Below are 27,341 nucleotides of genomic sequence, written 5' to 3'. Positions count from 1 at the left end.
TACAGTCTGCACTCAGCTCATAGTCACAGTCAGCTCATACAGTCTGCAGTCAGCTCATACAGTCACAGTGAGCTCATACAGTCTGCACTCAGCTCATACATTCAGTCAGCTCATACAGTCACAGTCAGCTTATACAGTCTGCACTCAGCTCATACAGTCACAGTCAGCTCATACAGTCACAGTCAGTTCATACAGTCTGCACTCAGCTCATACAGTCACAGTCAGCTCATACAGTCTGCAGTCAGCTCATACAGTCTGCACTCAGCTCATACAGTCACAGTCAGCTCATACAGTCACAGTCAGCTCATACAGTCTGCACTCAGCTCATACAGTCACAGTCAGCTCATACAGTCACAGTTCATACAGTAACAGTCAGCTCATACAGTCTGCACTCAGCTCATACATTCACAGTCAGCTCATACAGTCACAGTTCATACAGTCACAGTCAGCTCATACAGTCACAGTCAGCTCATACAGTCTGCACTCAGCTCATACAGTCACAGTCAGCTCATACAGTCTGCACTCAGCTCATACATTCACAGTCAGCTCATACAGGCACAGTCAGCTCATACAGTCTGCAGTCAGCTCATACAGACACAGTGAGCTCATACAGTCTGCACTCAGCTCATACATTCAGTCAGCTCATACAGTCACAGTTCATACAGTAACAGTCAGCTTATACAGTCTGCACTCAGCTCATACATTCACAGTCAGCTCATACAGTCACAGTCAGCTCATACAGTCACAGTTCATACAGTCACAGTCAGCTCATACAGTCACAGTCAGCTCATATAGTCTGCACTCAGCTCATACATTCACAGTCAGCTCATACAGTCACAGTCAGCTCATACAGTCTGCACTCAGCTCATACAGTCACAGTCAGCTCATACAGTCTGCACTCAGCTCATACAGTCACAGTCAGCTCATGCAGTCTGCACTCAGCTCATAGTCACAGTCAGCTCATACAGTCACAGTCAGCTCATACAGTCACAGTCAGCTCATACAGTCTGCACTCAGCTCATACAGTCACAGTCAGCTCATACAGTCTGCACTCAGCTCATACAGGCACAGTCAGCTCATACAGGCACAGTCAGCTCATACAGTCTGTACTCAGCTCATACAGTCACAGTCAGCTCATACAGTCACAGTCAGCTCATACAGTCACAGTCAGCTCATACAGTCTGCACTCAGCTCATACATTCACAGTCAGCTCATACAGTCACAGTTCATACAGTCACAGTCAGCTCATACAGTCACAGTCAGCTCATACAGTCTGCACTCAGCTCATACAGTCACAGTCAGCTCATACAGTCTGCACTCAGCTCATACATTCACAGTCAGCTCATACAGTCACAGTCAGCTCATACAGTCTGCAGTCAGCTCATACAGACACAGTGAGCTCATACAGTCTGCACTCAGCTCATACATTCACAGTCAGCTCATACAGTCACAGTCAGCTCATACAGTCACAGTTCATACAGTCACAGTCAGCTCATACAGTCACAGTCAGCTCATATAGTCTGCACTCAGCTCATACATTCACAGTCAGCTCATACAGTCACAGTCAGCTCATACAGTCTGCACTCAGCTCATACAGTCACAGTCAGCTCATACAGTCACAGTCAGCTCATAGTCACAGTCAGCTCATACAGTCTGCACTCAGCTCATACAGTCACAGTCAGCTCATACAGTCTGCACTCAGCTCATACAGTCACAGTCAGCTCATGCAGTCTGCACTCAGCTCATAGTCACAGTCAGCTCATACAGTCACAGTCAGCTCATACAGTCACAGTCAGCTCATACAGTCTGCACTCAGCTCATACAGTCACAATCTGCTCATACAGGCACAGTCAGCTCATACAGTGTGCAGTCAGCTCATACAGTCTGCAGTCACCTCATACAGGCACAGTCAGCTCATACAGGCACAGTCAGCTCATACAGGCACAGTCAGCTCATACAGGCACAGTCAGCTCATACAGGCACAGTCAGCTCATACAGGCACAGTCAGCTCATACAGGCACAGTCAGCTCATACAGGCACAGTCAGCTCATACAGGCACAGTTCCCTACTTCTCGCTGGAGAATTCCCCGCCCGGAGAGCTCAGAACTTTGCAGACGCTCCCTCTGTCTCCCTCGCACGGGTGCGGGTATTTGCTGATGGTGCCTGACAGCGGTCACGTGACTCAGTGGAGTTCCCCTAATTTCATAAAATAAAAGTTATAATTGTAAGTAGACGTCGCCCGGCGCTGCACCGGAGGCCTGCACAGGGACGGGGGGACACCGGCGTAAGTAATGAAGGTCCCGCCGTCCTCAGTCCGGAGAGATCAGACGTGTGCAGAGCAGTGTGAGCTCTCCGGTTATGTGTCCGGGGCTCTGCCTGCGCTGTCAGAGAGGCTCCTGCTACATGGGGGACTGGGAGAGGGGGCTGTACAGTGACTATTAGGGAGACTGGGAGAGGGGGCTCTGCAGTGACTATTAGGGGGACTGGGAGAGGGGGCTGTACAGTGACTATTAGGGGGGACTGGGAGAGGGGGCTCTGCAGTGACTATTAGGGGGACTGGGAGAGGGGGCTCTGCAGTGACTATTAGGGGACTGGGAGAGGGGGCTCTGCAGTGACTATTAGGGGACTGGGAGAGGGGGCTCTGCAGTGACTATTAGGGGGGCTGGGAGAGGGGGCTCTGCAGTGACTATTAGGGGACTGGGAGAGGGGGCTCTGCAGTGACTATTAGGGGACTGGGAGAGGGGGCTCTGCAGTGACTATTAGGGGGGCTGGGAGAGGGGGCTCTGCAGTGACTATTAGGGGGACTGGGAGAGGGGGCTCTGCAGTGACTATTAGGGAGACTGGGAGAGGGGGCTCTGCAGTGACTATTAGGGAGAGGGGGCTCTGCAGTGACTATTAGGGAGAGGGGGCTCTGCAGTAACTATTAGGGAGAGGGGGCTCTGCAGTGACTATTAGGGGGACTGGGAGAGGGGGCTCTGCAGTGACTATTAGGGGGACTGGGAGAGGGGGCTCTGCAGTGACTATTAGGGGGACTGGGAGAGGGGGCTCTGCAGTGACTATTAGGGGGACTGGGAGAGGGGGCTCTGCAGTGACTATTAGGGGGACTGGGAGAAGGGGTCTGCAGTGACTAATAGGGGGACTGGGAGAGGGGGCTGTACAGTGACTAATAGGGGGACTGGGAGAGGGGGCTGTACAGTGACTATTAGGGGGGACTGGGAGAGGGGGCTCTGCAGTGACTATTAGGGGGACTGGGAGAGGGGGCTCTGCAGTGACTATTAGGGGACTGGGAGAGGGGGCTCTGCAGTGACTATTAGGGGGGCTGGGAGAGGGGGCTCTGCAGTGACTATTAGGGGACTGGGAGAGGGGGCTCTGCAGTGACTATTAGGGGACTGGGAGAGGGGGCTCTGCAGTGACTATTAGGGGGGCTGGGAGAGGGGGCTCTGCAGTGACTATTAGGGGGACTGGGAGAGGGGGCTCTGCAGTGACTATTAGGGAGACTGGGAGAGGGGGCTCTGCAGTGACTATTAGGGAGAGGGGGCTCTGCAGTGACTATTAGGGGGACTGGGAGAGGGGGCTCTGCAGTGACTATTAGGGGGACTGGGAGAGGGGGCTCTGCAGTGACTATTAGGGGGACTGGGAGAAGGGGTCTGCAGTGACTAATAGGGGGACTGGGAGAGGGGGCTGTACAGTGACTAATAGGGGGACTGGGAGAGGGGGCTGTACAGTGACTATTAGGGGGGACTGGGAGAGTGGGCTGTTCAGTGACTATTAGGGGGGACTGGGAGAGGGGGCTGTACAGTGACTATTAGAGGGGACTGGGAGAGGGGGCTGTACAGTGACTATTAGGGGGGACTGGGAGAGGGGGCTGTACAGTGACTATTAGGGGGGACTGGGAGAGGGGGCTGTACAGTGACTATTAGGGGGGACTGGGAGACGGGGCTCTGCAGTGACTATTAGGGGGGACTGGGAGACGGGGCTCTGCAGTGACTATTAGGGAGACTGGGAGAGGGGGCTCTGCAGTGACTATTAGGGAGAGGGGGCTCTGCAGTGACTATTAGGGGGACTGGGAGAGGGGGCTCTGCAGTGACTATTAGGGAGACTGGGAGAGGGGGCTCTGCAGTGACTATTAGGGAGAGGGGGCTCTGCAGTGACTATTAGGGGGACTGGGAGACGGGGCTCTGCAGTGACTATTAGGGAGACGGGGCTCTGCAGTGACTATTAGGGAGACTGGGAGAGGGGGCTCTGCAGTGACTATTAGGGAGACTGGGAGAGGGGGCTCTGCAGTGACTATTAGGGAGACTGGGAGAGGGGGCTCTGCAGTGACTATTAGGGAGAGGGGGCTCTGCAGTGACTATTAGGGGGACTGGGAGAGGGGGCTCTGCAGTGACTATTAGGGGGGACTGGGAGACGGGGCTCTGCAGTGACTATTAGGGAGACTGGGAGAGGGGGCTCTGCAGTGACTATTAGGGAGACTGGGAGAGGGGGCTCTGCAGTGACTATTAGGGAGAGGGGGCTCTGCAGTGACTATTAGGGGGACTGGGAGAGGGGGCTCTGCAGTGACTATTAGGGGGACTGGGAGAGGGGGCTCTGCAGTGACTATTAGGGGGACTGGGAGAGGGGGCTCTGCAGTGACTATTAGGGGGACTGGGAGAGGGGGCTCTGCAGTGACTATTAGGGGGACTGGGAGAGGGGGCTCTGCAGTGACTATTAGGGGGACTGGGAGAGGGGGCTCTGCAGTGACTATTAGGGGGACTGGGAGAAGGGGTCTGCAGTGACTAATAGGGGGACTGGGAGAGGGGGCTGTACAGTGACTAATAGGGGGACTGGGAGAGGGGGCTGTACAGTGACTATTAGGGGGGACTGGGAGAGGGGGCTGTTCAGTGACTATTAGGGGGGACTGGGAGAGGGGGCTGTACAGTGACTATTAGGGGGGACTGGGAGAGGGGGCTGTACAGTGACTATTAGGGGGGACTGGGAGAGGGGGCTGTACAGTGACTATTAGGGGGGACTGGGAGAGGGGGCTGTACAGTGACTATTAGGGGGGACTGGGAGACGGGGCTCTGCAGTGACTATTAATGGGGACTGGGAGAGGGGGCTCTGCAGTGACTATTAGGGGGACTGGGAGAGGGGGCTCTGCAGTGACTATTAGGGAGACTGGGAGAGGGGGCTCTGCAGTGACTATTAATGGGGACTGGGAGAGGGGGCTCTGCAGTGACTATTAGGGGGACTGGGAGAGGGGGCTCTGCAGTGACTATTAGGGGGACTGGGAGAGGGGGCTCTGCAGTGACTATTAGGGGGACTGGGAGAGGGGGCTCTGCAGTGACTATTAGGGGGACTGGGAGAGGGGGCTCTGCAGTGACTATTAGGTGGACTGGGAGAGGGGGCTCTGCAGTGACTATTAGGTGGACTGGGAGAGGGGGCTCTGCAGTGACTATTAGGTGGACTGGGAGAGGGGGCTCTGCAGTGACTATTAGGTGGACTGGGAGAGGGGGCTCTGCAGTGACTATTAGGGGGACTGGGAGAGGGGGCTCTGCAGTGACTATTAGGTGGACTGGGAGAGGGGGCTCTGCAGTGACTATTAGGTGGACTGGGAGAGGGGGCTCTGCAGTGACTATTAGGGGGACTGGGAGAGGGGGCTCTGCAGTGACTATTAGATGGACTGGGAGAGGGAGCTCTGCAGTGACTATTAGGGGGACTGGGAGAGGGGGCTCTGCAGTGACTATTAGGGGGAGAGGGGGCTGTACAGTGACTATTAGGGGGAGAGGGGGCTGTACAGTGACTATTAGGAGGAGAGGGGGCTGTACAGTGACTATTAGGGGGAGAGGGGGCTGTACAGTGACTATTAGTGGGAGAGGGGGCGCTACAGTGACTATTAGGGGGACTGGGAGAGGGGGCGCTACAGTGACTATTAGGGGGACTGGGAGAGGGGGCGCTACAGTGACTATTAGGGGGACTGGGAGAGGGGGCACTACAGTGACTATTAGGGAGAGGGGGCTCTGCAGTGACTATTAGGGGGACTGGGAGAGGGGGCGCTACAGTGACTATTAGGGAGAGGGGGCTCTGCAGTGACTATTAGGGGGACTGGGAGAGGGGGCTCTACAGTGACTACTAGGGGGTGTGGTAGAAGGGGCTCTGCTGTGTCTATTGGGCCATGTGCGCACTAGAAAGTGATTTTTTTCTTTAGAAAAAAACGGACCCTCTGAAAGAATCCTGCGCCTGTGGTTTTGCCGTGATTTACTGTGGATTTTCTACAAGTTGGTCCCCGCGGGTTTTTACCATTATCTATGGCAAAAACCACAGGTACCTGCGGAAAAGAAGTGACATACACATCCGCAGCGGAAAATCCACGGGTATAAAAAAGCGCAGTGTGCGCACAGCATTTTTTAAAACCCATGGGTTTTGCTAGGGAATGACTGCAGAAATGTTACACATTTTCTGCAGCAAATCCACAGCAAAATCCGCTGTAAGTCCGCATTGTGTGCACAGGGCTTTAGGGGGGAGTAAGAGAAGGGGCTCTACTGTGACTATTGGGGGAGCCTTATAGTGGCCTCTGCTGTGACTATTAGGCCGGGGCCACACGGGGCACTAGTGCGATGCTCGCATGACACTCGGCTATCGCTGGCAGTACAGCAGAGCCGAGTGTCATGCTAGTATCCCTGCGACTGTGCGAGCGGACCTCAGCTGCGGGGAGCGGGCCAGCTCTCAGGAGGGGCGGGAGGGATTTTTCTCCCTCTCTCCTCCGTAGCCGGATATTGCGATTCTCGCTCTGCACGCGTGGAACACCGGTGTACAGTGCGTGCAGTGCAATTTTTCTCTCGCCCCATTCAGTTGAATGGGTGCGAGAGAAAAAGAGTCTCGCATTACACCCACAGCATGCTGCGATTGTTTTCTTGGTCCGATCAGGGCTGAGAAAATAATCGCCCATGTGCGCTGACACACAGGCTAAAATTGGTCCGAGTGGAATGCAATGTTTTATCTCACTCCACTCGCACCGATTTTCTCGCCGTGTGGCTTAGGCCTTAGGGGGGGGTGGGAGAAGGGGCTCTACTGTGACTGTTAGGCACAGTAAAGCCCCCTCTCTCCCTATTAGGGGGAGTAGGAGAGGGCGTGTCGGACTTCTCTGCATGTGAGTTTGTAGTCTTGTAATGATAAGGATCCTGTTGCTTAAACAGACAGCAAATACTGTAAACAAAAGATTGGACTGTGACACAACAGGCTTCCCTTAACTTTCTGGGTAAACTCTTGCAGCATGCTGGCTTCAGCTTACATAGCAAACACATGCTGACAGATTCCCTTTAACCCCTTCACGACCTAGGATAGGACGTAACTGTACGTCCTAAATCATGAAGGGGTGATCACCGCTGGCTGCTGCGGTGTGCTGGTGGTGAATCCGAATCCCTCACATGTCTGCTGATTTGAACAGCAGACATGTGTGCTGTGTTGCGGGCAGGGGTGACTGTCCACGGTAGGGGAGGCTACCCGAGGCACTCGGATCCGGGATCGTGGCTGTGGCTCGAGTGGCAGCCGGATACGGGGCTCGCGCAGCCGCCCACAACAATAAAAGAAAAGGGATATTTACAGGGGAAGAGTTTGTCAGTGACTCCACCCGTGGGTCGCGGTGATGGTTGGTGACACCGCCGCTGCCTTGGTATGGGGCGCCCGGGGCTGATGGAGCGGCGCAGCAGGTTATCCCTTCCAAGGGTAGGGGAGGTGTTGTCCCGGGGCCCAGGTGTACGGGGAAGGATGCAGCGGAGTGTAATCTGCAGGACCGGACCGGGTGGTATTGGTGTACTCACAGTTCTGGTGGAATTCACACAAAGTCCAAGTGGTAAACCAAATTGCCAGTGACCGGTGACCTCCGGCGAGTGTATTCGGATCCCACACCCTGGTACAGCAAACAGGGGTCTCTTCCTCCTGCACTTAATGTTTGTGTTCTTAGTTTGACTACTCCGCTTGGAACGGGGAAGTCCACTCCCGATGATTCTATGTTTTGGGAGCTGTGGCCTGCGAGATCTGATCCGTGGGATATTTGCAGGCAATTGCGGAGCCCTATCCCCCACGTTGGGCTTCCGTCTCGCTCTCTGGGCTTGCTGGTGGGACAAAACGTGGAATCTTGTCCCCGGCTGGCTAATTGACAAGGGACTTGAAGCAGTCCTCGCCCTAGGGTCCAGGGACCCTGACTGTGCACGGCCACCGGACCGGATTCCCGCTGTCGGCACCGGCGGGCTACAACCCTGCCCAGGTCCACTTAAGGTCTCCCGCGACCGGATCTCCGTCGCCTATGGCCCTGTCTGCCGACTGCCACCTAGTTAGTAGTCCGGTAGTCCAGAGGCTCCAACCCCTAACTACCCTGTTACTCCACACTCCTCTCACTTCCTTTCTCCAAACTCGACTGTCTTGTTCCCTCCCAGAACACCTTAGGACCCCTAGGTGGAGTCACCATCCGCTTGGCCCCGCCCACTGGTGTGTCCCTATTGTCATGGGGGGTGATTAGGCCTTGCTGGATGATGTTGTGTACCTGGGTGTGGGTTTGGTTGGTATGCCAAGAAGGATTGAGTCCTGCACCTGGAAGATTTGTGCAGTCTCTGTGACAATCTGGTTTTGCCAGGGCGTGACAGCTGCGCAGGTGGATTTGCGATCCACCCGCACCTGTTTACCCCTTAAATCGCGCTGTCAAAATGTGACACCGCGATTTCCAGCTCTGCAGCGGAGAACGCACATTTCCCTGCCACCATTGTAGGCCCAATGAGGCGATCACAGGGAGCCGATGGTTACCATGGTAGCACAGGGTCATGTGATGACTCCTATCACTATGCTCATGTAGTTCCTGTTAAGACTGACAGAGCTGTCTGTAACAAGAAAGCAGCATTTCTGCATCGCTCTGATCAGGAGAAATGAATCGGTGAATCAGTGCTGCACTGCTGGTCCTTATATATATATAGTCCCCTAGGGGATATAGGGAAATAAAATAAAAAGTAAAAAAAACCTAAATGTTCAAATCACCCCCCATTCACCCCATTGAAAATTAAAGGGCTAAAAAAATAAAATCTATACACATATTTGGTATCGCCGTTTCCAGAAATGCCCGATGTATGAAATTATAAAATCAATCAATCAATTAATCTAATCAGTAAACGGCGCAGCAGCAAAAAAAAATTCCAAACGCTAAAATTACCTTTTTTTGGTTGTAGCAAATTTTGCGCAAAATGCAATAACAGGTGATAAAAAGCTTCTGCATAATAATTACATAGTTACATAGTTACTTAGGTTGAAAAAAGACCTAGGTCCATCTAGTTCAACCTTCCTCCACCAGTTCTACATTTGGTCACTAAGTCATTTATAACCAACAATGTTGTGTGTAGTGAGGAAATCATCCAGCCCTTTTTTAAAAGCTGTTATAGTATCTGCCATTACTACCTCTTGTGGTAGGGCATTCCACAGTCTGACTGCTCTAACTGTAAAGAACCCTTTCCTATTTAGCTGTTGGAATCGCTTTTCTTCCACTCGCAGTGAGTGCCCCCTGGTCCTTAGTACTGTCTTTGGAAGAAATAAGTCATGTGCCAGTCCTTTATATTGACCACACATGTATTTATACATATAAATGAGATCTCCTATGAGACATCTTTTTTCTAAGCTAAACATATCTAACTTTTTCAACCTGTCATCATATGGGAGGTCCATTCCTTGTAGTAGTCTAGTTGCCCGCCTTTGAACTGACTCTAACTTCTGAATGTCCTTTTTAAAATGTGGAGCCCAAAACTGGATCCCGTATTCCAGATGTGGCCTTACAAGTGATTTATAGAGGGGTAACAATACGTTGGGATCACGGGATCTAATCTCTCTTTTTATACACCCTAGAATCTTGTTTGCTTTAGCAGCTGCTGCTTGACATTGAGTGCTGCTGCTCAGCTTATTTGTAATGACAATACCCAAGTCCTTCTCCTGTTCTGTAGTCCCGAGTTTACTTCCATTTAATGTATATGCAGCTATAGGATTACTCCGTCCTAGGTGGATTACTTTACATTTATCAACATTAAATCTCATTTGCCAAGTATCTGCCCATTCTGACATCTTATCCAGATCTTTGTGTAATATTGTACTATCCAGGTCAGTTTTTAATATTCTACATAGTTTGGTGTCATCGGCAAAGACTGACACTGTACTATCAATCCCATCCACAAGGTCATTAATAAAGAGAGTAAAAAGAATCGGTCCAAGCACAGATCCCTGCGGCACCCCACTGTTGACTATAGCCCATTTAGAGAATGTACCATTTATGACTACTCTTTGTTTCCTATCTTTTAGCCAATTCCTTACCCAGTTGCATATTGTGTCCCCTAGTCCTTGCTTCTGGAGCTTTAGTATAAGGCTATTATGTGGTACAGTATCAAATGCCTTTGCAAAGTCCAAATAAATCACATCAGCTGCATTACCAATATCCAGGTTTGAACTTACCCCCTCATAGAACCACAACAGGTTGGTTAGACACGACTTATCTTTCATGAATCCATGCTGTTTGTCAGTTATCATATTATTTTCTGCAATATATTTTTGCATGTCATCCCTTAAAATGCCCTCAAAAACTTTGCATACTACTGATGTCAGGCTTACTGGACGGTAGTTGCCTGGATCTACCCTCTTACCTTTCTTAAATATCGGTACCACATCAGCAATCCTCCAATCCTGAGGCACCAACCCTGTTACAAGTGAGTTTAAAAAGATGAGATACAGCGGTCTGTCGATTACGGAGCTCAATTCCCTCAATATTCGTGGATGAATGCCATCTGGCCCTGGGGATTTGTCAATGTTTAATTTACTCAGACGTAGGCGTACTTCATCTTGTGTTAAATTAATTATATCGGGTGGTGGACTTTGATTTTTCACTTGGTGAATGATCCCTGGTACAGTCAGTTCCTTGGTGAATACAGATGAGAAATGCCTATTTAATATCTCAGTCTTTTGTTTGTCCTCTATAACTAACTTGTTATTATATTTTAAGGGGCCGATACTATCCTTTGTTTTCCTTTTGGCATTAATGTATTTATAAAAGATTTTGGGATTTATTTTAATGTCATTGGCGATTTTTGTTTCAGTAGCTAATTTTGCTTGTTTGATTTCTTTTTTACATTTCCTATTGATATCTTTATACTCCTGCAATGCTATTTCTGTATTCTCAGCCTTTAAGATTTTAAATGCCCTTTGTTTTTGTTTTATTATACTTTGTACAGTCTTATTTATCCATAGTGGTTTCTTTTTATTCCTGGACATTTTATTACCACTGGGTATACGTTTTTTACAGGACTCTAGTAGTATATCCTTAAACTTACCCCATTTATGTTCGGTATCCCCAGTTACCATGACTTTGTCCCAATCTACACATTTAAGCTCTTCCCTTAATTTGTTTTAATGGTGCCATTAAAATGTCATCTCAAGACACAAAATATAAGCAGTCACTGAGCCATAGATCCCAAAAATGAGAACGCTACGGGTTTCGGAAAATGGCACAAAAAGTGCACCACTGTTTTTGGACAAATTTATATTTTTTTTTTAACCCCTTAGATAAAAGTAAACCTATACAAGTTTGGTGTCTACGAACTCGCGCTGACCTGAGGCATCATATCCACACATCAGTTTTATCATATAGTGAACGCGGTAAATAAAATAACCCCCAAACAATAGCGCAATCACACTTTTTACCTTTTACATTTTTCACCTCACTTGCCGATTTCCAGTACACTATATGGTAAAACTTATGGTTTAATTTCATTGTACAACTCGTTTTGCAAAAAATAAGCCCTAAAGCGGGCTTTACACGCTGCGACATCGCTAGCGATGTCGCGAGCGATAGCACCTGCCCACGTCGGTGGCGCGTCACGAGGTGATCGCTGCCGTAGCGAACAATATCGCTACAGCAGCGTCACACACAATTACCTGTTCAACGACGTCGCTGTGGCCACCGAACAATCTCTCCTTTAAGGGGGAGGTTCGTGCGGCGTCACTAAGCGGCCGCCCAATAGAAGCGGAGGGGCGGAGATGAGCGGCCGGAACATCCCGCCCACCTCCTTCCTTCCTCATTGCCGGCGGCCGCAGGTACGATGTAGTTCCTCGTTCCTGCGGTGTCACACACAGCGATGTGTGCTGCCTCAGGAACGACAAACAACCTGCGATCCAAACAAGGAACGATTTTTTTTAAAAATGAACGACGTGTACACGACAAACGATTTGACACCTTTTTGCGATCGTTACTGATCGGTGAAAGGTGTAACACACAACGACATCGCTAACGAGGCCGGATGTGCGTCACCAACACCGTGACCCCGACGATATCTCGTTAGCGATATTGTTGTGTCTAAATGGGCCTTAATATGGCAAGATTGACCCATAAATAAAAAAATTACAGCTCTTGGAAAAGGGGAGCAAAAACCCCCCAAAAAACGGAGAATCGCCCGGGGGTTAAGGGGTTTAAGTAAGTGTTGTTTAGTTGTAGAGGGCATGTCCAACCACCAAATAAGAGGGTAAATAAGGTTTGAGGAGACACGGGGGCTGAGCTTTCCTCGGCCACAGATGGGGTGATAGATCTGCTCCGAGGGTCTGCACAAAGCTGGCTGTGAGTGCTGCCCCCCCGGTCTTATTGCCGATATGTCCCTGTTCAGTGGGTACGTTGTCGTCTTTTACTTAAGTCGTACATTGTGTTTTAGTAGTGTGGATCTCATAGACTTTCATCACTTTTGCCCCCTTGTTGTAAGGCCTGTGGTGGGTTTCGGTCACCGAACACTGCCAATCCGAGCGTCACTGTGCCATATCAGACGTACCGTGTCCGCACTCAGTCCAAGGCACAGGAATGCTGTCTAGCAATGTGGCCGGCTTGTTGTTAAATGCACCCTTTGTGTGTCCCGGTGACATTTTACAGCCGCCGTCTTACAGTTGAGATCAATATTCAATCTTGTGTAGATCCGATCGCGCCACTCTTACTCCAACTAGAGTAGGACTCGAGGAATAAGATGCGGAGCGGCCCGGCCATTGACTGCCCTTTCCAGCCCTGGTTTTAGAGTTCAGCTCTTTGTAGAATACGATATTGTTTCAGTAAAGTAGTTATACATCGGACGGTTTAGATGGAGAAAGAAAATGAAGTCGGCACTTGAAGAGCCTTTATATAAATGTGCTTTATTGAAATATCCCACGTAATAGGAGGACAGGGAGGCTGTAATGCGCCAATAATCTGTACCAGGCATTCCGGCTGTTAATGAGGGAATAGAAGGGGCTTTTTTATTTTCCGTTAGCTGTGAATGGAAATATTGCTATTGACACCTGTTAATTCTTCATTACAATTATGTGCCTTCAGATTTTCAAGGAAAAAACCCCCAAAAAATGCCTGTAAGAAGAAGCAAACTTCCCGCTCCTCTACCGGAAGGGTTCATCGTAACAGACACATGCAAAAAGTCCTGGAGGCTGGGCAGAAAGCTTGGCCAAGGAGGATTCGGCTTAATATATCTGGGTAATAGTGTGCTTTGCTTAAAGGGACCCTGTCACCAGATTTGGTGACTATAAGCTGTGGCCACCACCATTGGGCTCTTATATAAAGCATTCTAACATTCTGTATATAAGAGCCCAGGCCGCTGTGTAGAACGTAAAAATGGCTTTATAATACTCACCTAAATGGTCGGTGTGAGTCAGATGGGTGTCTCCGTTTACCGGGTGCGGCGCCTCCTCTTTCGACCATTTTTGTCGTCCTTCTTCTGAAGCCTGGTGCATGACGTGTCCTACATGCCGGCATTGAAGTCCTGCGCATGCGCACTTTGATCTGCCCTGAGCAGGGCAGGCCAAAGTATTGTAGTGCGCCTGCGCAGGACCTCAATGCCGGCGCGTGCGCATGACGTAGGACGCATCATGCACCCAGGCTTCAGAAGAAGGAGGACAAAGATGGCCGAAAGAGGAGGCGCCACACCCGGAGAACGGAGACACCCATCTGACCCATCTGCACCGTACCGACCATTTAAGTGAGTATTATAAAATAATTTTTATGTTTCTACACAGCGGCCTGGGCTCTTATATACAGTATGTTAGAATGTGCTGTATATAAGAGCCCACTGGTGGTGGCCGCAGGTTATAGGCCCCAAATCTAGTGACAGATTCCCTTTTAACTTGCTAATGTGTCAGTGTTATGTAATGCAAGAGCTGCCAGGAAAAGAAACTGGAAGGTACTGTGGATCACATGTCTCCTCAATGCCTTCATGCCTGTTGTCCTGGAGTATAACGGGCCCCCACATCAGAGCACTGAGCTCAGCTCTTGTGAGTGGACACACCGCCACCAATGTGACCACCCCCAGATCAGTTGTATGGTGGGGTGTGTCCGCTTCATAGTTTACAGTCTTGTACATTGGCTGTGTTTGATACTAAAGTTCAGCTCCTCTTGCATTTTCTGTGGGACCATATTATGCCTGTGATGCACGAACCTTGTCGTCAGAGACATATTGCCCGTACCCTAGAAAGTAGTAGAGTTGCATACTGTGAATAGGGGGGGATCTATATTGGTGCAGTGCGCGTCCATCTTTGGGGCAGCATATACTGATATGCAGTATATTCTTGTTTTTCAGCATCCCCAGATTGTGACGTGCCCGTTTCCGAAGAGGCTACTTATGTCATTAAAGTGGTAATTTGTCATGGTTGTCATGTGTTGTGGTTTTTTCTTTTTTTTTTTAGTTTTTTTTCTTAGTTCCAATCCACCCTTTTTTTTTTTTTTTTTTTTTTTTTTAAATCTAAGTCCCTGTCTTATACTCGCCCTCTGGTGTCTTCATCTGTTTTCACCGTCGCTCCTGATCTCCGGCGATTGTGACCTGCTGGCAACTCCAGTGTTTCATGGAATGCATCAGAGGTCACAACTCAATACAAATCTATGACAGCCTCATTCTGGCCCTCAGAGGTGCATTGAGAGCTTGTCAAGTCACTTCTGACTTCCGGCCATTCAGAAGTCAGTCATAAGATGGTACCGTAGGATCGGAATGACGCCAGAGGGTGAATTTAAGACCGGGGGAGAGACCTTCAATTAGAAGCACCTCTCCAGCGGTAAAACCCTCCCCCCACCCCCCTTCCCAAAAAAAAAAAAAAAAGCTGGAGGGGTGCTTTAGAGAGTTGTTCACCTTGAATATCCTGTTTCTTTGTTAGAAGTCCTTTAAAGGGAGACTGTTTAAACCAGGGGTCTCAAACTCTGCTGGGTATATGGGCCGCACATAGAAAAAAATATTTCTTTTTCGCTCCTAATTGGGAGACCCAGACAATTGGGTGTATAGCTACTGCCTCCGGAGGCCGCACAAAGTACTACACTTAAAAGTGTAAGGCCCCTCCCCTTCTGGCTATACACCCCCCCCGTGGGAGCACGGGTCCTTCAGTTTTTTGCTTTGTGCGAAGGAGGTCAGACACGCACGCATAGCTCCACTGTTTAGTCAGCAGCAGCTGCTGACTATGTCGGATGGAAGAAAAGAGGACCCATACAAGGGTCCCCAGCATGCTCCCTTCTCACCCCACTTTTTGTCGGTGGTGCTTGTTAAGGTTGAGGTACCCATTGCGGGTACGGAGGCTGGAGCCCACATGCTGATTCCTTCCCCATCCCCATTAGGGCTCTGGGCGAAGTGGGATTTTACCGGTCTCCAGGCACAGAGACCGTGCTCCATCCGCAGCCCCTGGAGAAGCCGCTGGATATGGAGCTGAGTATCGTCAGGGACATGGCCCTGCTCCGTCAAGGTACTCTGTGTCCCCGTGCATACGCGCGCACACCGCAGCATTGCTGGGTGTGTTAGTGCGCCGGGGACAACAGCGCTGCTGCGCTTGTGCCATTTCCTCACTTCAGCTTAGCTGAGTGGGTAGACTCAGGGAGAACGGTCGCGCCGGCCGCTGGGACTGCGACGCGGCTGGGACTTGTGGTGCGCCGGGGACTTCCGCGCTGGCCGTGCATATATCACGGCCGCGCTTATTACTACAGTCCCCGGCTTTTGCGGCCTAGTTCGTTCGTTCCCGCCTCCGCACCTGCCAGTCAGGAGGAGGGCGGGACGCTGTACAGAGCATCAGCGCTGAGGGCTGGAGTCGTTTTTACATACTCCAGCCCTCACACCAGGCACAGTAGGACGCAGTTTCCCGCTCTTTGTTTGTGGCACGCCCACGGTCCGCCCCTCTTCACAGAACGCCGGCAGCCATTCCTGCCTGCACGCTGAGCTGCAGAGGGGAGACGGGGAGACCCAGACACGGGATTCTACGGCCTCATACCCGCTGTTCAGCGGGCGGTAAGCAGCCCTCAAGGGCTCACCCCCACTTGTGCCGTTTGTATACTGAGTATTTTGTGTTGCAAATACTTTGTACTGTACGGTCGCTGGTGATTCTCGGCTATATACCCTCCTAGATTACAAGGAGGCAACAGCATGTCGTCCGCAAAACGCAAGGGTGCCAAGGCACAGACATTATATGCTGACTGTACCGCATGTGGGGCTGCTCTACCGGCAGGTTCCACTGAACCCCATTGTGTGCAGTGCTCGGCCCCTGTGCAACTTGCACAGCCGGGGCCTCTGCTGGACGTGACCCAGGGTGTACCACCTGTGAATGCTGTCCAGGTGACAGGAACGGAGTTTGCAGCTTTTGCTGACAGATTGTCTATGACCATGTCAAGGATTCTTGAAACATTGCAGTCTAGACCAGTAACTCAGACCATGGACACTGTGGCATCATTGCTCCCTGGTCCCCCTCAGCTGGAACACTTCCAAGCTCCGGGGGTGTCACATGCACCCCAGGGTGACGATTCTGACTCGGACGACAGTCCCAGACAACCTAAGCGGGCTCGTTATGAGGGGCCCTCAACTTCGTCTCACTGGTCAGGGTCCCAGCGGGACGGATCTATGGGTGATGAGGCGGATGTAACTGATCAAGATTCTGATCCTGGGTCCGCCCTCAATCTGGATACACCGGATGGTGACGCCATAGTGAATGATCTTATAGCGTCCATCAATAGGATGTTAGATATTTCTCCGCCAGCTCCTACTCAGGAGGAGGCAGCTTCACAGCAGGAGAAATTCCATTTCAGATATCCCAAGCGTAAATTAAGCACTTTTCTGGACCACGCTGACTTTAGAGATGCAATCCAGAAACACCACGCTTATCCTGAGAAGCGGTTTTCTAAACGGCTTAAAGATACACGCTATCCTTTTCCCCCTGACGTGGTCAAGGGTTGGACCCAGTGTCCCAAGGTGGACCCTCCAATCTCGAGGCTTGCAGCTAGATCCTTAGTTGCAGTAGAAGATGGAGCGGCACTTAAAGATGCCACTGACAGGCAGATGGAGCTCTGGCTGAAATCCATCTATGAAGCTATTGGAGCGTCGTTGGCGCCAGCTTTCGCAGCCGTATGGGCACTCCAAGCTATTTCAGCTGGGCTTATACAGGTCGACTCGGTCACACGTACATCTGCCCCGCAGGTGGCACCATTGACCTCTCAAATGTCTGCATTCGCGTCTTACGCGATTAATGCTGTCCTGGACTCTACGAGCCGTACGGCGGTGGCGTCAGCCAACTCCGTGGTTTTGCGCAGAGCCCTGTGGTTGAGAGAATGGAAAGCAGATTCTGCTTCCAAGAAGTGCTTAACCAGTTTGCCCTTTTCTCGTGACCGATTGTTTGGGGAGCGTTTGGATGAAATCATTAAACACTCCAAGGGTAAGGACTCATCCTTACCTCAACACAGACAAAACAAGCCCCAACAAAGGAGGGGTCAGTCTGGTTTTCGGTCCTTTCGAGGCTCAGGCAGGTCCCAATTCTCCTCGTCCAAGAGGACTCAAAAGGATCAGAGAGGCTCAGATGCTTGGCGGACGCAGTCACGCCCAAAAAAGACAGCAGGAAGAACCGTTACCAAGACGGCTTCCTCATGACTTTCAGCCTCCTCTCTCCGCATCCTCGGTCGGTGGCAGGCTCTCCCGCTTTGGCGGCATTTGGCTGTCACAGGTCAAAGACCGTTGGGTGAGGGACATTCTGTCTCACGGGTACAGGATAGAATTCGTCTCTCGTCCTCCAACTCGTTTCTTCAGAACTTCCCCACCGCCCGACCGAGCCGATGCTCTGCTGCAGGCGGTGACCGCTCTAAAGGCGGAAGGAGTGGTGACTTCCGTTCCTCTTCAGGAACAAGGTCACGGTTTTTACTCCAATCTGTTTGTGGTGCCAAAGAAGGACGGGTCCTTTCGGCCCGTCCTGGATCTAAAGTTGCTCAACAAACATGTAAAAACCAGGAGGTTCCGGATGGAATCTCTCCGCTCCGTCATAGCCTCAATGTCTCAAGGAGATTTCTTAGCATCAATAGACATCAAGGATGCTTATCTTCACGTGCCGATTGCGCCAGAGCATCAGCGTTTTCTACGCTTCGTTATAGAAAGCGAACACCTGCAGTTCGTAGCGTTACCTTTCGGGCTGGCAACAGCCCCTCGGGTCTTCACCAAGGTCATGGCAGCAGTAGTAGCTGTCCTGCACTCGCAGGGTCACTCCGTGATCCCGTATTTGGACGATCTACTTATAAAGGCACCCTCTCAAGAGGCATGCCAACACAGCCTGAACGTGGCACTGAAGACTCTCCAGAGTTTCGGGTGGATTATCAACTTTTCAAAGTCAAATCTAACCCCGACCCAATCACTAACATATCTTGGCATGGAGTTTCATACTCTCTCAGCGATAGTGAAGCTTCCACTGGACAAGCAGTGCTCTCTGCAGACAGGGGTGCAATCTCTCCTGCAGAACCAGTCCCACTCCTTGAGGCGCCTCATGCATTTCCTAGGGAAGATGGTGGCAGCAATGGAAGCAGTCCCTTTCGCGCAGTTTCATCTGCGCCCTCTACAATGGGACATTCTCCGCCAATGGGACGGGAAGTCGACGTCCCTCGACAGGGATGTCTACCTCTCCCAGGCAACCAAGGACTCTCTCCGTTGGTGGCTTCTTCCCACCTCATTGTCAAAAGGAAAGTCGTTCCTACCCCCATCCTGGGCGGTGGTCACGACAGATGCGAGCCTATCAGGGTGGGGAGCAGTGTTTCTTCACCACAGGGCTCAGGGTACGTGGACTCAGAGAGAGTCCACCCTTCAGATCAATGTTCTGGAAATCAGAGCAGTCTATCTTGCTCTGCGAGCCTTCCAACAGTGGCTGGAGGGCAAGCAGATCCGGATTCAGTCGGACAATTCCACAGCGGTGGCGTACATCAACCACTAAGGGGGAACACGCAGTCGACAAGCCTTTCAAGAAGTCCGGCGGATTCTGACGTGGGTGGAAAACACAGCATCCACCATATCCGCAGTTCACATCCCAGGCGTGGAAAACTGGGAAGCAGACTTTCTCAGTCGCCAGGGCATGGACGCAGGGGAATGGTCCCTTCACCCGGACGTGTTTCAGGAGATCTGTCGCCGCTGGGGGATGCCGGACGTCGACCTGATGGCGTCACGGCACAACAACAAGGTCCCGGTTTTCATGGCACGGTCTCACTATCACCGAGCTCTGGCGGCAGACGCCTTAGTTCAGGATTGGTCGCAGTTCCGACTACCTTATGTGTTCCCACCTCTGGCATTGTTGCCCAGAGTGCTCCGCAAAATCAGGTCCGACTGCCGTTGCGCCATTCTCGTCGCTCCAGACTGGCCAAGGAGGTCGTGGTACCCGGATCTGTGGCATCTCACGGTAGGACAACCGTGGGCGCTACCAGGCCGTCCAGACTTGCTGTCTCAAGGGCCGTTTTTCCATCTGAATTCTGCGGCCCTGAACCTGACTGTGTGGCCATTGAGTCCTGGATCCTAGGGACCTCAGGTTTATCTCATGATGTTGTTGCCACCATGAGACAGGCTAGGAAACCATCCTCCGCCAAGATCTACCACAGAACGTGGAAGATATTCTTATCTTGGTGCTCTGCTCAGGGAGTTTCTCCCTGGCCATTTGCATTACCTATTTTTCTTTCCTTCCTGCAGTCTGGGTTGGAAAAAGGTTTGTCGCTTAGCTCCCTTAAAGGACTAGTCTCTGCGCTATCCGTATTCTTTCAGAAGCGCCTGGCGCGACTTCCTAAGGTACGCATGTTCCTGCAAGGGGTTTGTCATATCATTCCCCCTTACAGGCGGCCATTGGAACCCTGGGATCTGAACAAGGTTCTGATTGCTCTCCAGAAGCCACCTTTCGAGCCTATGAAGGAGATTTCCTTTTCTCGGCTTTCACAGAAAGTGGCTTTTCTGGTGGCGGTCACGTCTCTTCGGAGAGTGTCAGAGCTGGCGGCGTTATCTTGCAAATCTCCCTTCCTGGTGTTTCACCAAGACAAGGTAGTACTGCGTCCAATTCCAGAGTTTCTTCCCAAGGTGGTATTTTCCTTTCATCTCAATCAGGATATCACTTTACCATCTTTGTGTCCGCATCCAGTTCACCATTTTGAAAAGGGTTTACATCTGTTGGACCTGGTGAGAGCACTCAGGATCTACATTTCCCGCACGGCGTCTCTGCGCCGTTCGGATGCACTCTTTATCCTGGTCGCTGGTCAGCATAAAGGGTCGCAAGCTTCCAAATCCACCCTTGCGCGGTGGATCAAGGAACCAATTCTTCACGCCTACCGTTCTGCTGGGCTTCCGACTCCTTCTGGACTGAAGGCCCATTCTACCAGAGCCGTGGGTGCGTCCTGGGCATTACGGCATCAGGCTACGGCTCAGCAGGTGTGCCAGGCGGCTACCTGGTCGAGTCTGCACACTTTCACCAAGCATTATCAGGTGCATACCTACGCTTCGGCGGATGCCAGCCTAGGTAGACAAGTCCTGCAGGCGGCGGTGGCCCACCTGTAAGAAAGGGCTGCCTGACAGCCCGATCGCGAGGTATTATTTTACCCACCCAGGGACTGCTTTTGGACGTCCCAATTGTCTGGGTCTCCCAATTAGGAGCGAAAAAGAAGAAGGGAATTTTGTTTACTTACCGTAAATTCCTTTTCTTCTAGCTCCAATTGGGAGACCCAGCACCCGCCCTGTTTTTCTGAGGGTATTTGTTTTTCGGGTGCACATGTTGTTCATGTTAATAACTTACGTTCTCCGATATTGTTTATCGGATTGAATTTGTTTTTGAAACAGTTATTGGCTTTCCTCCTTCTTGCTTTTGCACTAAAACTGAAGGACCCGTGCTCCCACGGGGGGGTGTATAGCCAGAAGGGGAGGGGCCTTACACTTTTAAGTGTAGTACTTTGTGCGGCCTCCGGAGGCAGTAGCTATACACCCAATTGTCTGGGTCTCCCAATTGGAGCTAGAAGAAAAGGAATTTACGGTAAGTAAACAAAATTCCCTTCTTTGGGGGTCTGCATTCTTTGCAGGAGAAAGTGACATGTTAGTGGTACCATTTTCTTTTCTCTACATCTTTTGGATCACTGTTTTTGAACATTTTTCGCTCGTTTATTATAAAAAAAACTGTGCACTTTGCTTTTTTATATATGTATGTGTATTTAGTAATAAAAAAAATCATGATTTATTTAATTTTTTTTTTTTCTTTTTTTTTACATTTTATACCTGTCTTGTAAGTAATATTGTCTTACATTTAGCACCATAAATTAATTTTGGGCAACACCTTGTAGTAATTTTCCCATCCTGTTCCTCTTCTTGTAGTAATGTTCCCCATCCTGGAGTAATGTGCCCATTCTTGTCCCCATCCTGGAGTAATGTGCCCATTCTTGTCCCCGTCCTGGAGTAATGTGCCCATTCTTGTCCCCGTCCTGGAGTAATGTGCCCATTCTTGTCCCCGTCCTGGAGTAATGTGCCCATTCTTGTCCCCGTCCTGGAGTAATGTGCCCATTCTTGTCCCCGTCCTGGAGTAATGTGCCCATTCTGGTCCCCGTCCTGGAGTATTGTGCCCATCCTGGTCCCCGTCCTGGAGTATTGTGCCCATCCTGGTCCCCGTCCTGGAGTATTGTGCCCATCCTGGTCCCCGTCCTGGAGTATTGTGCCCATCCTGGTCCCCGTCCTGGAGTATTGTGCCCATCCTGGTCCCCGTCCTGGAGTATTGTGCCCATCCTGGTCCCCGTCCTGGAGTATTGTGCCCATCCTGGTCCCCGTCCTGGAGTATTGTGCCCATCCTGGTCCCCGTCCTGGAGTATTGTGCCCATCCTGGTCCCCGTCCTGGAGTATTGTGCCCATCCTTGGTCCCCGTCCTGGCCTCTGATTGGCCAGCGGCTGCAGTTAGAATAGCAGTGCACAGAGGTTGTCTCTGCACAGTGCCTGCAAATCAGTCATCTGAAGGGGGCTGCGGGCCACAAGATATTGGTGGATATTGTGTGCTACATGGTGTATTTGTCAACCAAATGGATAGATATTGAGTTCTGACCAGAAAAAGTTTGAGAAGTGTTAAACTATTTTAATTTTTTTATTTCTAGGAAAATTTCCAAAATGGACCATTGTTTTGTGAATTAAAGTTTTACCAACGAGCAGCAAAACAAGATGATGGTGGGTAACAAGTTCTGCGCAACATAATTTAATGAGGGTTTAACATGGTTCGGTTCATGAATGAATGTTACTTACTGAATATGTGAGTAAATCTTGCATGGTTTGCCTAGGACTCTGATATTGAAGGCCTTGAGATAAGTCATCAGTATTAGAATGACGGGGGGCTGACATTGGACTCCCCCACTGACGAGCTGCTATCATGTCTGGATGTACTCCATATACGGAGCCTGAGCTCTGCCGTCCTGTAGATTGCTCAGTGCCCACATTTGAGTGCTGCATCTCAATTCCTAAGTGAATGGGAGCTGAGCCGAAATACCTGAGAAAGGAGACTACTGTGCTGTTCTGTCTCTGTACATCCAGCTATCGTGGGGCCTACAAACAGCTAAGCAATTGCAGCGCTGGTTGTCAGATCCCCTTCCCGTTCTGCCGTTGATGACTTCTATGCCAAGAATAGGCCAACAATATCAAAGTCCTAGACAACCCCCTTATGTACTATCCAATGACTTAGCACGGTAATATTATGCAATTGGTGCAAAATTCATTGCATTACTCTCTATTCATGCGTGTGACTGATAAAGCCGCATTCTCCAAATTGAGTCTACAACCCCTCCCAATCTCTGAGGACCACATATAGGGTTTTTGTTAGAGATGAACTGTTGATTCGTGCGGCCCTAGTCCAGTCCGGTCCTCCATGATTGCTAGTCTTCTCTTCTGCGTCTGATGTCCTCGGTACCTTATACTAGCTGTAGTACCCGGCGTTGCCTGGGTTAGTAACTGTCTCTGTCTCTCTACCAGTCTCTCTCTGTCTGTCTCCGTCTGTCTCTTTCCCTGTCTGTCTCTGTGTGTCTGTCTGTGTCTATATCTCTGTGTCTATCTCTCTGCCTGTCTCTTTCCCTGTCGCTGCCTGTCTCTTTCCCCATCTGCCTGTGCCTGTCTGCCACTGTCTCTTTGACTGTCTGTCTTTCTCTTTCCCTGTCTCTGTCTGTCTGTGTTTTTGACTGTCTGTCTGTCTCTTTCCCTGTCTGTGTCTGCCTGCCTCTGTCTCTTTGTCTGTCTGTCTGTCTGTCTTTCTGCCTGTTTCTATCTGTCTCCCCACCGACATCATATTACCTCACATATAAGGTTCTTATACTATGAATGTCTTTTGTTCCTATAGCAACCAATCACAGTTGCTATTAATTGCCTGCAGCTCGCAGCCCCATTCACTTTAACGGAGGCAGGATTTTTGGCGAATAACTAAAGCGCAGGGTCAAACTTTCCCAGCAAAATATTGTCAATGACGTTCCATGAGTCACATGGAGTGTCTGTGCAACATTTCGTGATTGTAAATGCGACGGTGCGGGGGGACACACACACACACACACACACACACACACACACACACACACACACACACACACACACACACACACACACACACACCCCTTTATATATTAGATATATGATGCGCTGTACTACCATGTTGAGGATGCCGGGTGGAGACCATGAAAACCGGCTGCCATTGATGACCGGGCTGGACGCCAAACATGGCGGTATCAATCAAATTGCTCATCTCTAGTATTTAACAAATCTAGCAATGCATTGGGTGGGCTAACGGTGACATTGTACGTTTCCTTTATCCAAAATCTTAACGTAACATACAACATTTATGCGCCTACATTTTGGCAGATAATTTTTTGTATTGTTTTCAATACATGTGTGTATATTACATGGCTTCTAACAGTATTTGACATCTGAGGTTTTCAGTGGTGATCTATATGCCTTTCTCACTTAGGAAATAGTGGTATTGTTCACAATGTAATAAATATAATAGTGAAAGGACGGCACTAAATGTTATTGCTTTCCTGCTCACATAAACCTAGCATGAGGAACATATTCCTACCCCTTGTCCTATGTGAGGATGGTGTTGTGTTTCATTGTTTCATTATTCTGTAATATTTCATTTCACAGTTAAAAAATGGATTCATAGTCACAACCTGGACTACTTAGGGATTCCCAGATACTGGGGAACCGGAGAAATCAATTACAATTCAAGGTGAGAATGCTGCAAAGCTGTCTGAATGCGATTTCTGTAATGGATCTGTGGCTAGTAATATTCATAAGGGCCAGTCCATTCCAGCGGAAAACTAATGGGTTAAACTGCAGTTAGTCACTGCACAGAGGATCAGCTCCAGGTAAAGCTTAGGGCTGGTTCACATTAATGTTGTGTCTGGCCACATCTGAGCTGGACACAACTGATGCAGCCGGGAGGCCGACGTTTCCTAATGTAAGGAAATCCAATATGACAGTTACAGGAAAAAAAAAAGCATTCTAAAAAGGTATTTAAATGTTTAAATGATGAACTGCCCCCCACAAAGGTCAATACGTGAAATAAAGGAAAAAAAAATGGAAAAAAACCCCACAAGTTGCTGACAATCCAAATAACTGACTGTTACTAGCATCACTTACATCCCTACGGAAAGAACATGTTAAAATGTATTTTAGTGGTTCTTTATGATCATTAATGGGAATCTGTCACCAAGTTGTTGCCACCTCATCAGCATAATGTAGGGGCAGAGATCCTGATTCCAGCAATGTGTCACTTACTCGGCTGTGCAGTGTAGTTTTGATAAAATCACTGATTAATTTGCAGGCGATCCAGCATATTCATGAGCTCTGTATAACTGCTAGACCTGCAGCAGAGAAAACATTGATTTTATCGAAATGACAGCAAACAGCTCAGTAAGTGGCACATCGCTGGAATCAGGGTCTCTGTCTCTACATTATACTGCTCTCAAATGGAGGAGCAAAAACCTGGTCACAGATTCCCTTGAAAAAAAAAAAAAGTGAAAACAGACACACATTTACTTTATTTTTCCATAGAAATTTCCCAATATCTACAAAAGAAAAAAAAATATAAACATGATGTCCCCATGTTTCAGAAACAAAAGACACAAAAATGATTAGAATATCTCATCAATAACCTTTTTAGTTGTTTATGCTGCACATATGAAAAAAAACCCAAAATGTGCCTGGAGAGGAGGGAAAGTGTAAAGTACATTTGCCATAAAATCCTGATATTCTTCCATCCAACTTGGGGCTAGGTTGCCTGTGTTTTAAAGGATATGGGCATCTTTGGAGGGTATATATTATATATAAATATACACAGTGCAAGATTTATGCATCTGTTAATAAATCCTGCTCTTGTTTGAAGTTTGCAGGCTCTAACTTATTTGCATCTTATCAAACCTGCTAAATCTGCAGGGGGTTGAAGACTACTTGTAGGCACTGTATTTATATATATATATATATATATATATATATATATATATATATAGTGCCTACAAGTAGTCTTCAACCCCCTGCAGGTTTGATAAGATGCAAATAAGTTAGAGCCTGCAAACTTCAAACAAGAGCAGGATTTATTAACAGATGCATAAATCTTACAAACCAACAAGTTATGTTGCTCAGTTACATTTTAATACATTTTCAACATAAAAGTGTGGGTCAATTATTATTCAACCCCTATGTTTAATATTTTGTGTAATAACCCTTGTTTGCAATTACAGCTAATAATCGTCTTTTATAAGACCTGATCAGGCCAGCACAGGTCTCTGGAGTTATCTTGGCCCACTCCTCCATGCAGATCTTCTCCAAGTTATCTAGGTTCTTTGGGTGTCTCATGTGGACTTTAATCTTGAGCTCCTTCCACAAGTTTTCAATTGGGTTAAGGTCAGGAGACTGACTAGGCCACTGCAACACCTTGATTTTTTTCCCTCTTGAACCAGGCCTTGGTTTTCTTGGCTGTGTGCTTTGGGTCGTTGTCTTGTTGGAAGATGAAATGACGACCCATCTTAAGATCCTTGATGGAGGAGCGGAGGTTCTTGGCCAAAATCTCCAGGTAGGCCGTGCTATCCATCTTCCCATGGATGCGGACCAGATGGCCAGGCCCCTTGGCTAAGAAACAGCCCCACAGCATGATGCTGCCACCACCATGCTTGACTGTAGGGATGGTATTCTTGGGGTCGTATGCAGTGCCATCCAGTCTCCAAACGTCACGTGTGTGGTTGGCACCAAAGATCTCGATCTTGGTCTCATCAGACCAGAGAACCTTGAACCAGTCTGTCTCAGAGTCCTCCAAGTGATCATGAGCAAACTGTAGACGAGACTTGACATGACGCTTTGAAAGTAAAGGTACCTTACGGGCTCGTCTGGAACGGAAACCATTGCGGTGGAGTACGTTACTTATGGTATTGACTGAAACCAATGTCCCCACTGCCATGAGATCTTCCCGGAGCTCCTTCCTTGTTGTCCTTGGGTTAGCCTTGACTCTTCAGACAAGCCTGGCCTCGACACGGGTGGAAACTTTCAAAGGCTGTCCAGGCCGTGAAAGGCTAACAGTAGTTCCATAAGCCTTCCACTTCCGGATGATGCTCCCAACAGTGGAGACAGGTAGGCCCAACTCCTTGGAAAGGGTTTTTTTACCCCTTGCCAGCCTTGTGACCCTCCACGATCTTGTCTCTGATGGCCTTGGAATGCTCCTTTTGTCTTTCCCATGTTGACCAAGTATGAGTGCTGTTCACAAGTTTGGGGAGGGTCTTAATTAGTCAGAAAAGGCTGGAAAAAGAGATAATTAATCCAAACATGTGAAGCTCATTGTTCTTTGTGCCTGAAATACTTCTTAATACTTTAGGGGAACCAAACAGAATTCTTGTGGTTTGAGGGGTTGAATAATAAATGACCCTCTGAATAAACTTTTCACAATTTAAAAAAAAGAAATAAAAAAAGAAATAACATTCTTTTTTGCTGCAGTGCATTTCACACTTCCAGGCTGATCTACAGTCCAAATGTCACAATGCCAAGTTAATTCGGAATGTGTAAACCTGCTAAATCTGCAGGGGGTTGAAT

General features: G+C 49.3%; 1 protein-coding gene across 2 annotated transcripts in view; it reads left to right on the top strand.

Moving 5' to 3' along the window:
• The first annotated feature begins 2,144 nt into the window (after positions 1–2,144).
• VRK2 (VRK serine/threonine kinase 2) overlaps positions 2,145–27,341 on the top strand; it is a 148,222-nt gene continuing 123,025 nt past the window's right edge. Inside the window, exons 1-5 of one of the 2 annotated variants that reach the window (XM_075339369.1) lie at positions 2,145–2,224; positions 13,343–13,495; positions 14,595–14,650; positions 22,385–22,454; positions 24,405–24,489. In XM_075339369.1, the coding sequence (XP_075195484.1) occupies positions 13,369–13,495; positions 14,595–14,650; positions 22,385–22,454; positions 24,405–24,489 (338 nt within the window). In that variant the 5' untranslated portion in view covers positions 2,145–2,224; positions 13,343–13,368. Of the gene's footprint in view, positions 2,285–13,342; positions 13,496–14,594; positions 14,651–22,384; positions 22,455–24,404; positions 24,490–27,341 lie in introns of both variants that reach the window. The other variant, XM_075339368.1, reaches the window with a different exon arrangement.

The sequence above is a fragment of the Anomaloglossus baeobatrachus genome, chromosome 3 (genome assembly GCF_048569485.1).
Source record: "Anomaloglossus baeobatrachus isolate aAnoBae1 chromosome 3, aAnoBae1.hap1, whole genome shotgun sequence".
Lineage (NCBI taxonomy): Eukaryota > Metazoa > Chordata > Amphibia > Anura > Aromobatidae > Anomaloglossus > Anomaloglossus baeobatrachus.
This window is presented reverse-complemented; position numbering and strand designations above follow the sequence as displayed.